At 33.0% G+C, this 17331-nt stretch overlaps 5 protein-coding genes across 8 annotated transcripts in view; 1 reads left to right on the top strand and 4 right to left on the bottom strand.

The window, feature by feature from the left end:
- LOC122520298 (RNA-binding protein 24-B-like) overlaps positions 1-6891 on the bottom strand; it is a 28202-nt gene extending 21311 nt beyond the window's left edge. Inside the window, exon 1 of the mRNA XM_043640416.1 lies at positions 5403-6891. The gene's annotated coding sequence lies outside the window, so the exon portion shown is untranslated. The remainder of the gene's footprint in view (positions 1-5402) is intronic.
- A 145-nt stretch (positions 6892-7036) lies between these two features.
- LOC122520294 (protein TIC 214-like) lies at positions 7037-9612 on the bottom strand. 3 transcript variants are annotated; one of them, XM_043640408.1, is made up of 4 exons: positions 9531-9612; positions 8848-8983; positions 8095-8762; positions 7037-7874 (listed from the first exon to the last, which is right to left on the bottom strand). In XM_043640408.1, the coding sequence occupies exons 2-4, from the start codon at positions 8894-8896 to the stop codon at positions 7206-7208; spliced, it is 1386 nt and encodes a 461-aa protein (XP_043496343.1). In that variant the 5' UTR covers positions 8897-8983; positions 9531-9612; the 3' UTR covers positions 7037-7205. The 3 variants fall into 3 exon arrangements, with proteins under 3 accessions (XP_043496343.1, XP_043496344.1, XP_043496342.1); XM_043640409.1 differs by having other exon boundaries at positions 8848-8965; positions 9531-9597; XM_043640407.1 differs by having other exon boundaries at positions 8848-9046; positions 9531-9580.
- Positions 9602-13488, bottom strand: LOC122520295 (mediator of RNA polymerase II transcription subunit 30-like). Of its 2 annotated transcripts, none has more exons than XM_043640412.1 (4): positions 13076-13488; positions 12579-12986; positions 12251-12507; positions 9602-9655 (listed from the first exon to the last, which is right to left on the bottom strand). In XM_043640412.1, the coding sequence occupies exons 1-4, from the start codon at positions 13191-13193 to the stop codon at positions 9617-9619; spliced, it is 822 nt and encodes a 273-aa protein (XP_043496347.1). In that variant the 5' UTR covers positions 13194-13488; the 3' UTR covers positions 9602-9616. The 2 variants fall into 2 exon arrangements, with proteins under 2 accessions (XP_043496347.1, XP_043496345.1); XM_043640410.1 differs by lacking the exon at positions 9602-9655 and adding an exon at positions 12008-12179 and having other exon boundaries at positions 13076-13479.
- Positions 13489-13527: 39 nt separating this feature from the next.
- On the bottom strand, positions 13528-15521 carry LOC122520296 (mediator of RNA polymerase II transcription subunit 30-like). The gene is made up of 4 exons (XM_043640413.1): positions 15025-15521; positions 14526-14930; positions 14198-14454; positions 13528-14127 (listed from the first exon to the last, which is right to left on the bottom strand). The coding sequence occupies exons 1-4, from the start codon at positions 15140-15142 to the stop codon at positions 14029-14031; spliced, it is 879 nt and encodes a 292-aa protein (XP_043496348.1). The 5' UTR covers positions 15143-15521; the 3' UTR covers positions 13528-14028.
- Positions 13902-17243, top strand: LOC122520297. The gene is made up of 2 exons (XM_043640414.1): positions 13902-13918; positions 16345-17243. Exon 2 carries the CDS (start codon positions 16467-16469, stop codon positions 17163-17165), a length of 699 nt encoding a protein of 232 aa, XP_043496349.1. The 5' UTR covers positions 13902-13918; positions 16345-16466; the 3' UTR covers positions 17166-17243.
- The last annotated feature ends 88 nt before the right edge of the window (positions 17244-17331 follow it).

The raw sequence follows: 17331 nt of genomic DNA, 5'->3' as shown, positions 1-17331 counted from the left end.
AAAAAAGAATCACTTGCCGATGATTGGTACGATGACGAAGAAGAAACTAAGGATTAGTTTCTTTGTATCACTTAAAGTTCACGATGATGCGGACTACAACACCAGGGCTAATAATAGTTAAGATGCTAGTAGTGATCGTATATTGGTATGACGTTGTTGTTTCTTCATATATTTCTAACTTTCGTATAGATCTGACACGATCGAGTGCCCACGTGCGAATGCGACCGCTTTATAGTTTGGGAATACCATACGGCGCGCCAGTTCCCAAGATCCCCCCATTTACCGACTTCTCATTGGTTCAAATGTCTTCCCTACTACACGATTCGGTCAGGAACGTCTCGATTTGATCGAGAGCCTGCTACGAATATACGGATATTTTTAACCTCGTGTCTCTTACGAGAGTTTTAAGCAACGAACAAAAAATATTCCTCTTCTAGCCAAAATTCGATGACAAAAGTTAGATGTTTCATTTCTGTTTGCTATAGCTGTATTTCCATCAGTTTGAATTTAAGAATGGTTTTGTATTTTTTGTTTAAAATATGAAGAAATCGTTTGGACCGGTTAACCCGGATGATTACGTCAGACGCGTTTCCTGCCCTCTTTTTCCGAAACGCGTCCCACCGATCGAACAAGGAAAGATGAAACGCAAACGTGATGAAAGAAGGGATGAGAAAGAGAGAAGAAAGAGGGGGACACGGTGAGAGGGAGAAAGAAGTAAGATGGAGATCTTTCCTTTCTTTTCTTCCACCCTTGGAAGGAAGATCTAGAGAAAGAAAACGAACAGGGCACCGTGAACGATCGCAACGCAAGATTCATAACCACCGAAAGTAACCGAGACGAGCCGAATCGTACCGATGTACATAGGTATCAGCTATTCGAATTATTATCGTCGTGGAGGACGGCAGATGTTCGCCAACCTGAAACGCTCCCTCGAAGGCTTTGAACCCGCTGATCTCTTTTCTTTCGGACGAACGAAAAACCTTTCCAGAAAAGCCCACCGAAATTTCCAGCTGCGTCTGATTCCGATGTGTTTCGCAGATTTCTTTTCTTTTTATTTTTCCTCTTTTCTTTTCTTCCCTCTATTTGGCATATACGAACGCTGATAAAAATACTTCATTTGCAAAAAAAAGCACGTTCTATTTTTTTTATGTCGTCAATTTGTCTATACTCGAGCATTTATAATAATTGTAAAAGTCTCATTGTAAATTTATTAAAATTTTCTTTCTGTTATATACAACTTTCGTTATGTCGTTTCGATATCACGTTGTTCTCGAAATTTAGAATTCTATGTTATTCAAATTTTTTAGGATAAATATTGATCAATCGACAGATTTCCAGATATATCTAAAATTTTACAACATTTGAGTTACTTTAAAAACAGTGAACAAAGAGCAATGAGGAAGCTCAGTTTATTTATCCAGCTCGTTTCAGCCTTGAAATAAATAACGTTCGAACATGTTACCGAACGAATTTTGCTACGAGCTCTTGAGGTACAGTAAATCAAACTATAGGATTAGAGCTTTATCGTGTTTCATATTCCAACAATTTTCCAAACGACGAACGACCGATCATAAACCTTGGAAGGCTAAGAAGTTAACGAGAAAAGTAGGGATGATTTTAACTACTTTATAGTAAACAAACCCTGCCATTGTTCGTATCCTATAAAATATAACTTCTTCAAGTAATTTAACTCCCCTATTTTCGATCCATTTTGTCCTTGGAATACTTTTATATTTCTCTCATATCTCTCCCTATCTCTCTTTTTTTTCTTTCTCTTTTTTATATAGCATATCTAAATAAGAATATTAATCAAAATAAAAAAATACATTTAATAGATTATATAGTTCAATTTGCAAAATTAGATAAGAAATAGAACGGTGACGTTTCTTTACGTCGAAAAAGAAAATGGAAAAGTTAAGCGAGTGAATTTGTAACACTCGAGCGAATGAATGTACGTAGGTATACGTTGAGCAATGAAAAAAGTGGAAGATTCATCGTTACGGTAACTTCTTCACGTCATATTAAAAGCGAAAGTTCCGTGAGTTTCTGTGAATTTCCGTGAGTATCGTATCGCTTTCTGCTGTGACCCATCGAAGCGCGATTTTTTCTTTCCGCACGTTGATTTCTCGTTCGCTACTTCGTTCGCTATTTCAATCATTTTCGTATAACACGAGGAATATCTTCATTTTAAAAGGCAGTACACTATTTTAATCATATTTTGCGCTTCGATGATTACCGATGGTTCCTCGATAACTTTGTTGCGTATCAGTTTCGATCGTCTCGCTTTCTTCGCTCTCTCAAAAGTATTACAAGCATTCATTTTTGTGCTCACCTGCTCGCTTTTAAAATTCTTTTATTATCTATTTCATTCTAAAGTTTATTTTTATTTTCAATATCATAAAATATTATTTATTTATTTATTTCATGTGTGTATAAGAAGATCAAATATTAGTTAGGTCATAAATTACTTCATCAGTTTCCAATTACATTTTCCTAATATTATAAAATGAATAACTCTCCCTTCTAAAAATTGTAACAGTGAAATTTGCAAAATAGGGTAATCTACGATCAACACAGGTCTTGAAGCGTTAAAATATATCTCTCTTTATCTGTTTTTTTCTTCTTGTCGTATGATATAGTTGCATCGTCTTGGTCTTGGTCTTGGTCTTACTTGTTAGTCGTCGAGAAAGGAGACCCCATAGGTTCGTGGCACGCGCTGCCAGCTGTCCCACAGCTGTCTCTCCTCCATCGTCCCCCAAGCCCACAAAGTCCATGGTTCTTAGTCGAGCGTGCTTTGCGTCTACGCGTATCCACACAGAGAACGGACGGACGGTTTCGTTTCTCCGTTTGCCCTGCACATGTCGCGTGAGCGCGCGAGCGCGCATATTTCTGCCTATGCCAGTGCACGCGCTTATTGCACGCGCGTACTGCACGCGCCTGCTGCACCCACCGTCGATGTCTCTGCTTTTGTCCGCAGGGCCGTCCTCTTTTTTTTTTCAAATCTCCATTAACATAAATCTAATAAAATACGAAGTCAGCCAAATGCTCTTATAAAAGGAACTAAATTATCATTTATTTCTATCTTATTGATTCAGCCCCGATTGTGAGCGTATGCGAGAACAATTATCGCAGTTAATCGAGTACTTTTCATAATTATCAACAATAAAAATGTCTTACGTAGAACAGTGAAAGAAAATTGAGTGGGTCTTGTAAAATTCAAGCGTTCAAATGTTAATGTGTACGATGCTAATGTCGTCCCTGGCGATGCATACTTGATCCGCAGGTTCACCCTTTGCTCGCTGCTAAACGCGGAACGACAAAGAAGACGGCCAACGGCGAGAATGGGGTAAAGGGAAGGGGCCGATGGGGAAAGAAGATTCGCGGGAAGATCCGTTGCGAAAAGTGATTCTAAAATCGTCCACCTATTTGCTTATTAAAGTCGTATCTTAACATTCTACATATTACAGCCGTATATTCTTTCCAGTTCTCATAAATATAAGTAATGTATATCTCCTATGCTCGATTATGTAAGATACGAGAATGATTAATAATAAAATCAAATTGGATAGGATTGAACTTGCATAAAATTTCTTTGCAAAATATTGCGCAATGAACAATAATATAATATCTATGTAACTGAATTGTTTGTTCTCTCTCTCGTTTGGTCAATCAATTATAATTATAACTAACAATTGATACTTCAACAAAAAGATTTAAAGATAATCCGTATAAACCGGTTAACCGTTATTCCAGATTTGAACCGGCCGGAAATTTATACACGAAGAGGAGCTCGTACGTATCCAGTCTAAAAGAATAAAAATTCGAATGTTTCCTGTTGTGTCGAAATAAAAACGATCTACAAACATCTTTGGTATGTATATGTATGTAGCTATAACGCATGCGTATAATGTTATTGGAATACCGTAAGGGGCTTTATATTTGCGGTTTCCCATCCGGCTCGTTCAACGTGTATTCGCAGGAAATAGTCCTGAAGTGTCCTAGAGGATACAAGGCTATTAGGTTTCGCGTGGAAAAAGAAATGATGGAACATGAGAGAAAGAAGAAGCTGCAGAAAATAAAATCCAACAGAAGAAAATGGGGAATGACGAAGAGACATCAGAAAAATAAAACAGGTAGGGTAAGTGCTTGTACCGAAAGAAAAAAGAACGAAGAAAAAAATAAAATAAAATAAAAATGGAAAAGAAAAAAAGATGTAAAAGAGAGAGAAAGAGTGAGAGTGAGAGTGAGAGTGAGAGTAAGAGTAAGAGTGAGAGAGAGAGAGAGAGAGAACCACAGTATATGAGGCAAGAACCGGAAAGCTCAGGACGTTCAACCCTGACACTCGACGTATATTTAGATTTAAAGAGACCAGATCTAATTCGATATATCTTAGGTATCCTCGAAGCGAGCCGACAAAGCACTGCTGATTTTCCTCGATCGATGCGCGATCATTGGAATTCTCTACGAAGTCTAGGAGTACATCGAGGATAGGCAAATTCACGTTTTGGCGTGACTATTGGAAATAAAAAGAAAAAAGAAGAGAGAGAGAGAGAGATAAAGAGATGAACATTAATACCTCGGCTAGAAAATATTTGTCCTTCGAATGAAATACATAAAATTCCTATATCAATTATATTAATAGAAGAATAAGAGATGCATTACGGAAGTTAAATTCGTTATTTTTCGAGAACAATGATTTACGTTAATTCGTTCAGAAAGTAACATCGTTCGTTAAGTCCGTCGGTGCGAAATCAGCTGATAATATCAGCTGCACCGAAAAGTGCTTGCCACTTCCGTAAAGGAAGTCGATCATTTCCTATGGTACGCGTTGTTGCATAATCGTGCACGCGATTCCACGTTCACCGGAGTTGTTCGATCCGCGCCGTGTGTATATAATGTATGTGTGTCTCTGTGTCACTGCGTTTAAACTGTTAGCACGCACCAGTTTTGTCTTTATTACATACCTATAGAATATATGCAAATTATAATCAATTATCATAATCTTCTATATAAAAAGGAACAAGTTATTTCTAATGAGTACTTATTAGTACAGCAGAAATATCTTTCTCGTTTGTTATATGTATATAAATACACCATATTTTATCAAATGTACATTAACATATGTCACAATACGATGTGTGTAAAATATCGCCAGTGTAATTACATATAATAATAATGACGACGATTACTACGAAAGAATATTGTTTATTAAGATAACTTAAAAATTCAATTGAATTTGATTAAAAATAATATCTACGATTTAATAATTGTTTTATGAGTCTAAGAATAACGAGAGATTATAAAATCCTTCTCCGTTGTTGGAAAAATCGTGAAATAAAAGTCATATAAATCGATCGTTAATGAAAATTTGCAAATTACTGATTCCTTTGGAGATACAATACCAGAACGGTGGTGGCAGCGGCCTTCTCGAAATAGATGAGAAGCCCGGCTCTCCAAATTCGTCCGAAAATAAAACAGGTTTCTTCGTTGGAAGCTGCCGCGAGTCGTCCAATTGGTCGGCGTGGACTGACGGAAGAACGCGTCGTGTATTAAATTCGAGACAAGGCGGAGACTGTGCGGAGACGAGCTGCGATTTATTTCCGATTATTTTTCTCTCATATACACGGTGTTAAAAAGAAGATCCCTCCTTACGATTACGGATTAACGAAACGATTTCCCAAAAATCAACCCTGTTCCAAGTGGGTACCCTCGTCTTTCATGTTGATAATGCAATTGATTATCATCCTCGTGTTCGTATGATAAAGTAAACAATGGATTGTTTATGCTTTTACTACGAGTGAAATTGAGTTAATTTCATTATCAAAAGAACAAAAATCTTTCCGATCTGCTATTAGTTTTGTTATTTAAATCGTTCGATTCTCTTTAACACTGTATATAAAGTAGAACATATTGTATTATATGTATGTATATAATCGTTGCACGATTTCGTGACGAATTATTCCTGTTATCGTTTCAAGGATTTTCTACGTCCATACGATCACACACGAATGTCCAAACAATTGTGCAAACAAAGTCCCATGAAACGTCATCTAAGAACGGCTGTAAAAACGCGATTCTCTTATCTTTTTCTCTATCGGGGGTATAAGTATCATCAAAATGTAATCATGGCAAATAATTATAAATATATGTATACGTGTTTTCATATGAATATGAGATACCGATTTAAAGTCATAATTAGTATGTTGATTTCTTGAAAAGTTAACTACTTCTCGATATATCGCCATAATGCTTTTCTCTCAATGTCACAACACACACACACACACACACACATATATATATTACATATATGCTGATAATTATCAAAGTAGCATAAGTTGTACATTTATATATACTTTTCATTATAATTCCATATTATTAAAATGTAGATCCATGCGAGAGAAATGAAATATTTCATTGAATTTTGTCAAATTATTTGGTTAAACACACTACTTTCATAATTATTTAGATTAAAAGATTTAAATACGTACGCTTTATATATTAACGAAATTCTTCAAACACTTCTGGATGATTGTTTTAATGAAGATACGACACTGTCTTTTACCCACCAAAAAATTATAGCGACGTCAAATTATCCTCTAACGTTATTTAAGAGAAATCTTTGTTCACATAGATACGTCTCATTACGTATTGTTTACTTTGTTGACAATCAAAGTTCTTATCGAGAATTGTTTCCGTTGGTATGAAGGCACAGAGGTCGATGATATTAACATGCGTTTCAAACTCTCCAATATTTTCAAAATATATATAAAAGTGATAATGAAATTATTCTAAATAGCAATAACAATATACTCATATTAGAAATAGTGCTAATAATATGTCAACGTAATGTTCAAAAGTGACGTATATTGTTCGACATAATTTTTCACTTTTTTCTGTTAATCAATAAATTTTCAAAGAATAATACATATATTTTATATTATCCCTAGAAGGCTGGCGAATATGAAAAATAATCAAAATAAATATATATATATATGTATATATATTAAGCTAAAACCTAAAATTAGTAAGTAAATAATTTTTAAAGTAACCATCTATATTTACTTTTTAATAAATGACAAATGGAAAATGCGTATTTTGTTCGTAACCGTGTAAATTAAAATTGAACTTTCATCCAGTGGTATTGTATTTTTGATGAAAAGGTGATCATTGTGCGTGTTTGTGAATATGTATTACAAATATGCATATTAACTATACGTTAGAGGTTTAAATTGATTAGCGTATGGTGGAGAATTTTTATCGGGTGGATATAAAAATCGATTGAAATCGTTGCTCGAATAATCTGTTATATGTTCAGAAATGAAAGGTCCGGAGGGATACGAATTAGGAAAAGAATTCGAATAGAAATGATATTTCTCCTCGGGATAAAAACTGGCAGGTCTTTCGTAAGGTAAATGATAATTAATTGGATTAGGTTCATGATAAATGGGTGGTTGCATATCAGAGGTGAGATCAATTTGTTCTACATCTTGTGGATTACCACCGTAATAACCAAAAAATGGCGTAGAAGTAATATTACTCTCCATTGTCGTTGAATTTTCTTCTGTGGCTGTATCGGTAGTATTAGGTCTTGGATGAGGTGTTGGAGTAGGTGTTGGAGTAGGCGTTGGGGTAGGTCTTTCAGTAGGCCTTTGAGTAGGCCTTTGAGTAGGTCTTGAATTAGGTCTTGCAGTAGAACGATTGACAATCGTTGAATTATGAGCTTGATTTTTGACTCTATTCATGATTGCTTTCGAGTCATCGGCATCTTCTTGTAACTCTTCCAAATCGTACGCCATAGAATCTCTATTCGATACATCAGCTGCTTCTTCCTCGAGTTTACTTCGTGTTGCACATGCAACGACTCCGTTCGTCATCTGAAAAAATTCCAATTGAGAATTTACTATTTCACAGAATAAGAAAAATCGTAACGGAATCGGAATTGGCGATCGAGAAGAAATAAAAAAAGGTCGTAAAAGATCGATCGTAGATTCTTCGAACGGTAAGATAATTATTGACACAGAAATGTAAAATATTGGAATTTATGTCACGCGATTCTCCGTTCTGGTTTCAATTTAGTATTCGTTAAATTCTTACCTCTCCTTCTGTCTGTTTATAGACGCTGTCAATACGGGATTCCGTGTTTTCGGCATGATTTTTGAGACGATTCGAAGATTTCGATTTATCTGTTTTTGTTTTTTCCACTATGTATTCTTCCTCGCTATCATCGGAATCGGAATCAGAAGATTGCTTATCGTCGAATAAAGTAATAATTTGAGTCGGACGATTGATACCATTTTGTTGAGACGTGAGGGATTGTAATTTGGAAGGATCGACTAAAGGATAGAATCCCAAAGGAGAATGATAGAAATAAGGATTATGGGCAAAAGGATAGGGATCGTAATAAGCAGCTAAATAAGGCCCTTGTTTCGAAGGAACAAAGTTCATGGCTATTGAGGCTTGAGGAAACTTTGCATAGGCTTTCACAGTTGACGATGCAGCACTGGCGAGTCCACCAAAACCAAGTCCGGCTAGAAAAGCTAGGCTTCCTAAGAATTTTGATTTTCGTTTGTTGAACGTTTCCATTGTATTTTTATCTATTTTACTGCCTTCCAACTTTTCCGTATTCTTGATATTAACCGATTCCAGTTGCTTTAATAACAAATTCGACCACGGTGTTTCTTTCTCCAAGGGACGACTGTCATTTTCTTTCAAAATCATTGCACTCTGGGGTTTGATTGTCGTCGTAATAATACCACACTTCACTTTTGTAAATCCATCAACAAAATAATATAAGATTTCATTTAAACGTTCTATAAATTATAATAAAATATTTAGTCAATTTCTTACCGCTACAGCAAAAAATGAAGATTGAAAATAGGGCGATTAGGGAGCTCATCCTCGCTCTGTTGTGATCGATTCCAAAGTGAAGAGAAACTCGAGCAGTTCACTTGGCCAACTTCAAAATCTGCGGGTAACCCTCATGCTCGAGAAAGTACGTTTGTTAGATATCCGGGTAAATATGGTAATTGTCTAACTCTAAATGTTTCTATTAGAAAATGTGGGTTATAGATTGATACTTCGCAGAAACATAAATATTTCGGTATAGATTAGAAACTTTCCTAAATAATGAACGAAATGCGTTTATCAAATTTATCGATATAGAACGTATATATGATTAGATGCAGTACTTGTAACAGCTCCACACCAACATAGATATAATCTATATTACTTTCAATCTTATAGAAAAAAAAACGCGTGAAACCAACACATGACTGAAGTGAAACTTCTTAAGTTTTTTCTGTTGGTAACTTTATTGAATTATTAGATTATTCATTATTTTTTTTTACACATTTACACTGTACTTAAAAACTAAAATAATCTAGCAAAACCAAAAGTCTTATTAACGGTCGCTTATGCTCGTTTCGAAGAAGGAAAAAATCTATGAATACAGCCATTAATTCGTGCCGATATTTGATCTTTCATTCTTGGCATAATTGGGTACTGAAGGAACTTTAAACTTTAATACTTACTCTGAAGAAAATTCTACGATGGCTCTAAAACTCTCGTCCTCCTCGCTGTTAGTCGAATGATGTCGTTAAGTTGATTAAAATTGGATTCATTGTTGAATTGTTGAATTGTTGAATCGATGATTCATCTGTAATTAGAAATACAAAATAAAATTAATTATGTTTCATATCATTCAAAATACTTTTTATGAATGCAAACCATGATGTAAAAAATGATTGAGAAGTAATAATTAAGATTACAAAATAATACTAATCATTGATTTGGAGATGTTAAAGAATTTTGTTTAATTTACACTTTCGATTATGACAATATTTAATTTATGACGAAACGTAAATCCTCTTCTCCCGAATTGGCTGAAAGTGTGTTAACGATTCTAATCACATAGCGAGCAAATTGTTTTTTAATAAGAATATTTTAACAAATTTTTGCGTTGATTTTAAATGCGACCAAGAAGATTTTTATCCGATAAAAAACACTGACTCTACAATCTACGTGATTGCACACAAAAAATGCAACTTTTTTTAAACAAACACTGATTTTAAATAGGAAAGAATAGATACAGCATTAGTGTAAAACTAAATAACGCACAAATTTATAAATAATCATTCGAATAATTAATTAGAAACGATTAAACGTGCCTTTAATTATTTATGTAAATTTAATATACCACAATAAATAAAATGAATTTAAATCAATAAAATTTAAACAACAATTGTAATGCGTAATTAAGTAATTAATTCAATAAATCATTTAATTTATATTACAATTAATTAACGAAACGAGAAGTTAAAATTTTTGAATACATCTAACATCAGCCAATCATCAAATATTATTTAATTACACAAGAATAAATTTTTACAAGGAGAGCGAACACGTTACGAGTTGTCTCTACGTCATCCAAAATTAAAATAGGATGTACGAGTCGCCTCTCCCCTCTCAATCAACTTAGGCAGTCGTTCGAAAATGTTTTTCTATATGTACTTGATAAAGGACAAATTTATTGGAATTCGCCAAGTGATATAAACATAGCATCATTTAACTTTGACCTTCCCCTTCATCTACCTCTCCCTCTATCTCTCTCAACACATATGTACATTCAATCATATGAATTATTACTATACATAAAAGTAAAAAGTGAATATGCATGTTATAAAATAAACTCTTAGAAACAAAAAACATAAAATGAATGTATTGAAGTTACTTTTTTACTGATGTATGTTTTCTGATGTATGATAGATTTTTATTTATTTCTTAATATTTAAATGAATAATAAATATATGTATGTGTGTGTTTATATTAGTTCTTCGATTGAAATAATTTTAGAAATAATTATTAAATGTTATTTTGCATTTTTGATAAGCTTAATTGAAATGCATATTTTTTCTCGTTTGATATTTCCCCATTGTTTCCTTGCCACTCAAATAATGCGCGCTCCTCAAAACTGTTCATTTTTCGTCTTACTTGAAAATTTTCGGTACCGTCCTAAAAAAAATTTAACTTCAATAATGCTCAAAATCGTATGGTAACAAACAAAATTATTAATAAAAAATCATAGCGCATATATGTATTCATCATATCGTAAATTCAAATTTGGCGCACACAGGAAAAGGATGCGCGCGCAGTAATATGTAGCAAAACTATTCCCTCTCTTTTTCTCCGCCATAAGTAAAGACCGATGCTAAACAGTCAAAATACTTTGTCACAAAAAATGATTGAAAAAGAAGAACAGAATACTGAAACTAACGAAGAAAATGTAAAATTAGACTTTTCGTCGCCGGAGAATCAAGAAGCACGTGCTTTTTTACGAGAACGTTTCCTACGTATAATAACTGGTATTGTCGGTATGTTATTTTGATTTTTTATCAGTTTGCATATTTAACCTAATTTTAATAATTAAATGTTAATGTTAAAATCAATTATATTCTTTGAATAAATACTTAACTTTAATGAGAAATCGAGTAAATAGTTATAATTGTATCGTATTTTTCTATATTCAAAGTAACACTTGAATATGGCGCCAATAAAGAGACTCCATTTTTGTTGTTTAACTTGAATAATACGCAATGGAAAAGAATTCAAAAATATCCTAACAAAAATTTCAATGATTTTATGCATTTGCAATTGGAATGTAATATCCGATATTCTACATATAAAGTACTACCAACGTGATTTGTTTTAATACTTTGTTCTATAAGTTATCTTAGTAAATTATTCTATTTTATTTACTTTATTTTGCAGGAAAAAAGGCCAAATTTAATTTGTATGAAAATTCACACGTAACTGGTGAATTTCGTGGCTCTGACATAGACTGCCTGGAATTATTTGTGAGAAATTTGGAGACCCCGCTTGGAATAATTCCAGAAGCTATTCTCAGAACAAATGATATTATCTCCATGGAAGTTGAGAATATTATAAATAATTAATACTAAGATTATTCTAGAAGGTAGGTAAATCACATATTTCTCTTTAAATTCTTATATTAATTAAGAAATAACTTTATCACATAGTATAAATCTTTTGCAAATTAAACAAGTATACATACATCTCATAATCTAAGATCGGCGCATATTTAACATAGTATTTATTTCTGAAATGATACGTCTTAAATGATCAATTATTTCTTTAAGGTGCCTATTTTTTAATACGACTTGCTAGAAACATAAAATAATTGATTAGAATCAAATACGATATGAGTTAATTCTTTTTTTGACATTTTACTAACCTCTGTTATTTCTTTACTTTCTTCGTATGCTAATCTATAAGCTTCCGATGTCTTTTTCTCCTCTGATTTCATATCCCATTCTTCTTTTAACGGTATTAAACTTTCAATGTGTGTATATTCCATGCCTTGAAGTTGGCAATTTTCATTGCATTTTTCATAAATGAGCCTCAAACGTTTAAATAACAATTTTAACATTCTTAACTGTTCTTGTACTTTAGTTTTCTTATCGTTAGCAACACTAGCTCCTTGTGGCGTACCTGTAATCAAATAGAATCTTATACTATCAATTTGGTATTTACCAAACTAATTTATTTAAATCAAAATTTACCATTTGGTGGTTGAAGTACTTTAAGCGTTTGGAAGACATCTAAAGTACGACTTACAATATCTTGCACAGTCTCTTGTCCAAATCGACATAAGCTAGCAGTGTTAAAATCTTTATTTTGTTGCTGTTGAGGAGGAGGTTGTGTTGGCGCAACAGGTGTTTGCGGCGTAGTAGCCTGATTATTAGTCTGAGTAGTTTGTTGTACGAGAACTGCTTGTTGTTGTTGCTGCAATTGCAATTGTTGTTGCTGTATCTGTTGCATTTGTTGTTGCATGGTAACCGATTGTTGTTGCTGTTGTTGTTGGGCTAAAACTTGTTGAGCATTTGGCATTCCCATAGCATTAGAACCTACTCCTCCAACTCCAACGCCAACACCTACTCCTACTCCAAATTGCTGCGGACTTACTATACCTAGCACCGTTATATCACTATATTTAATGCTATTCTATAACTCTTTCTATATTTCTACTTCTTATTAATTAACAACTGTAAATACTCACCGCCTTGCTGGGGTCCCATTAAACCGGAAACCATTTGTCCTCCGCCAAATTGTGTTCTCATTGCAGATTGTTGCACGTTTGGAAACCCAGATGGGAAGGGATGCTGTTGCCCGGCCATTTTTTTTTATTTAATAAGAATATTTTATTTATTAATCGGCAGTAACAAATCGTAGTATAACCTATTTTAGGTTACTTTATGTTAGACTTAGACTTCACATATTCATTAACGCATTTGCATGTGTCCCTAAACGGAATATTCCGCACATAACGATTATCTTGTATTTCTGTGCACAAATTATTTCGTGAGCTACGACTTGCTTTGTTCTGCAGTCGCAAAATATTTCGCACATACTGATAAAATATGGCCGCGCGAAATGACACGAGCCAATTGGCAAATGAACTACGTTAACATTTGAATACGATAATTTAAGTAAAGTCATGATATAAAAGGGTTAATTGAAACGTATCAACTTTTATTCAAGTAAACAATTATTTTTGATTACAATGAGTTAGATGTTATTAGATTGTAGTTGATAAAATAATATTAACAGTTAAAAAAACGCAAGTAATTCATTAGAAGATCGTTTCATATACGTTATTTTGTAGAACATACAAATCGCGTTGTACTTTAAATTTTTGACATTGCGATGCGCATGCCCATACTCTGTATAAATGTCAATTCGATCGTTGAGATAGGTAAAGTTTCATAGCAAAAATTATTGCATTTAACGTCTATACGTAAAGTAAAGTTTTTCAAATCACAGAACTCGTTTGCAAACATTATGGCTTTTCGGTAGAAAGATAAACAATTTTTTTTATCTTATAGTAAGATTATTTTAAGAGGTAGGTAAGTCATACATTTCTCCTTACATTCTTATATTAATTAAGATATTATTACTTTATCTTATAGTATCAGTCTATTGCAACTTAAATAAGTATATATTTTTCGTAATCTAAGATCGGCGCATGTTTAACATAATATTTATTTCGAAAATGATACGTCTTAATTTGTCCATTATTTCTTTAATGTGCTTACTTTTTGATATGACTTGCTAGAAACATAAAATAATTGATTAGAATAAAATATGACATGTGTTAAACTTTTTCTAAACTTTTACTAACCTCCATTATTTCTTCACTTTCTTTGAATGCTAATTTATAAGCCTCAGATGTCTTTTTCTCCTCTGATTTCATATCCCATTCTTCTTTTAACGGTATTAAACTTTCAATGTGTGTATATTCCATGCCTTGAAGTTGGCAATTTTCATTGCATTTTTCATAAATCCGCCTCAAACGGTTAAATAACATCTTTAAAGTCATTAACTGATCTTGTACTTTAGTTTTCTTACTGTTGGCAATATTAGCTCCTTGTGATGTACCTGTAATCAAATAGAATCTTATATCATCAATTTGGTATTTACCAAACCAATTTATTTAAATCAAAACTTACCATTAGGTAGTTGAAGTACTTTAAGCGTTTGGAAGACATCTAAAGTACGACTTACAATATCTTGTACAATCTCTTGTCCAAATTTACACAAGCTAACAGTGTTGAGATCTTTATTTTGTTGTTGTTGAGGAGGAAGTTGTGTTGGTGCAACAGGTGTTTGCGGTGTAGTAGCCTGATTACTAATCTGATTAGTTTGTTGTACGAGAGCTGCTTGTTGTTGTTGCTGCAATTGCAATTGTTGTTGCTGCATCTGTTGCATTTGTTGTTGCATGGCAACCGATTGTTGTTGATGTTGTTGGGCTAAAACTTGTTGAGCATTTGGCATTCCCATAGCGTTAGAACCTACTCCTCCAATTCCAACGCCAACACCTACTCCTACTCCAAATTGCTGCGGACTTACTATACCTAGCACCGTTATATTACTATATTTAATGCTATTCTATAATTCTTTCTATATTTCTACTTTTTAATAATTAACAACTTCACTGTAAATACTCACCGCCTTGTTGAGGTCCCATTAAACCAGAAACCATTTCTCCTCCTCCAAATTGTGTTCTCATCGCAGAATGTTGCACATTTGGAAATCCAGGTGGGAAGGAATGCTGTTGTCCAGCCATATTTCTTTATTTAGTAAGAATCTTTTATTTATTAATAGCTCTATCTAACGATGATAATAAGTTGTAATGTAACTTCTTTTAGGTTACGTTAGGTTAGGTTAGACTTTGTACACTCATTAATTGAAATTTATCAATTTTTATTTTTGCAAGGAATTATTTTTGATTACGATAGTATTAGATATTTTTAGATTACAGTTAATAAAACAATATCAGCAGTTAAAAGAATGCAAGAAATTCATTCCAAGGTTGATGCATTTACGTCTCCCCGAAAAATGAGGTGCAAGCCACGCGCTGCATTAAATTGTTGACATCGCCAATCGCATGCGCATGCCCATACTCCGTATAAATGTCGACTCGATCGTTGGGATAAGTAAAATCTCGTAGTAATAATTATTGCGTTTACGTTTATATGAAAAGTAAAATTCTTGGAATTACAGAATTCATTTCGTAAACATTGTGTCTTTTTACAAAATTTTGTTTAAAAAGTTAAACATATTTTCTGTTATAGTTTTCTCAAGATTTTTACATTTATCTGATTGTGAGACGTTTGTTGAATGAATGCTTTTCATTCATAAAACTTAATTCATCTAATGTCGCAATGTATTCACAGATCGAGAAAGTTATTAATTAGTAGCAAGAAAACAAAATTAATTTTTCTAATTCATTGAAATTCGTGATATTCGTTTAACACATTCGTACCTATTTCAATTTTTTATTAGCTATATTTGTTATCGTCTGTTACTTTTGCAAAACAAAAGAAAATTAACAAAAGAACACATTCTAAATTGTTGACTTTGTAATCTAAAAAAAATGTGCATAATTATGAAGAAACGTTGGGTATCAATTATTGATAACTAGAATTAGAATTATTTATCAAATCTTTTTTTATAGTAAAAATTTGAAACGCAATAATCTATAGACAAGAATCAATATTAGTATTTAGTATCAGTTAAATCACAGATTGGTTCAAAGTCGAATATAATTCTATTTAATTTCGTCGATAAAATCAAGACGATGAACAGTTAGAAGCAGACTAAACAAAATCGAAGAATATCTGAAGAACAAATAAGGTCTTTGAACATAAAAGACATTTACGAAGCAGAATATTTTATAATTTCTGCTCGTAACGTACTCTAACACTTTGTTTGAACTCGTAGATATAACTTTAATATTTATTATTCCTTTTTTTCTCTCGGTTTCAGTAAATTTTCTTCCAGCAAGACATTGCGACGACGCTCTCGATATTGTCTTTTAACAAGACATTAAAAATAATATTTTATCAAAATTATTACGAGTGATATCCAATTAATCGCAAAGTAACGCTATGCATCACATTATTTTATTGGTCACGTTAACATGTCTCGTCTTTAATATCGGTGGCAAGTTGATTGAAGAAAAAGAATCAAGGATGAACGTAACGACGAAAGAAAAGAAAGATACAACTAAATCGTTGGAAGTAATCTCACGTTCTTCGGTTATCGACGATCCACCGAGTTATCAATCATCGAAGAATTTCAGTTCGAACACGAAAATTGATTTGTGTTCTGGCGTAAAGGATAAAAATCGTTGTCTAGTATCAGCTTTATCTAGAATAGCAAAAATTCGCATCGACGAGGATAATGATCCAAGTACTTTAAGAAGATCCTCCGAAAAATTATCCAATGCAAAGGATCAAAAGTATCGATTGGATTTTGAAAAAAAGAAGAAAAATGAACTTGTATTACCCAGTTGGCCTCAAGGAAATTGTCGTTGTTACGTTATTGAAGATGTCTACATGCCGGAAGCTGGCAAAAAATTACCGGCTTATGCTTGTCGACTTTACGACAAGATCTTCGTTCTTACCAGTGAAAGATTTCTCGAGGATCGTAGATCTTACTTTGATATATACGTGGACGAGGAAATTGCAAAGAATTGGATTGTTGCTGCTTCGAATGCAGTCAGAACTGTTGGCGTTAAGAAACTTCCGGTAACGCTTTTTTTAAAAAATGGTGAAAATAATTATAGGATACGAAATAAATTATAAGATAGAAATTACGAAATCAAAAATTTGTATGCGGAGTTAATGTCATTTTTAAATAATCAGATACATTATATCAATTATCGATCAATTGTATTAATAAAATTTCAAATTAAAATATGTGTTGCTATATTTCATGTATCTTTTTAGATAGAATAATATTTTTATCATA

Source organism: Polistes fuscatus, unplaced genomic scaffold (assembly GCF_010416935.1).
Source record: "Polistes fuscatus isolate 324 unplaced genomic scaffold, CU_Pfus_HIC Scaffold3, whole genome shotgun sequence".
Lineage (NCBI taxonomy): Eukaryota > Metazoa > Arthropoda > Insecta > Hymenoptera > Vespidae > Polistes > Polistes fuscatus.
This window is presented reverse-complemented; position numbering and strand designations above follow the sequence as displayed.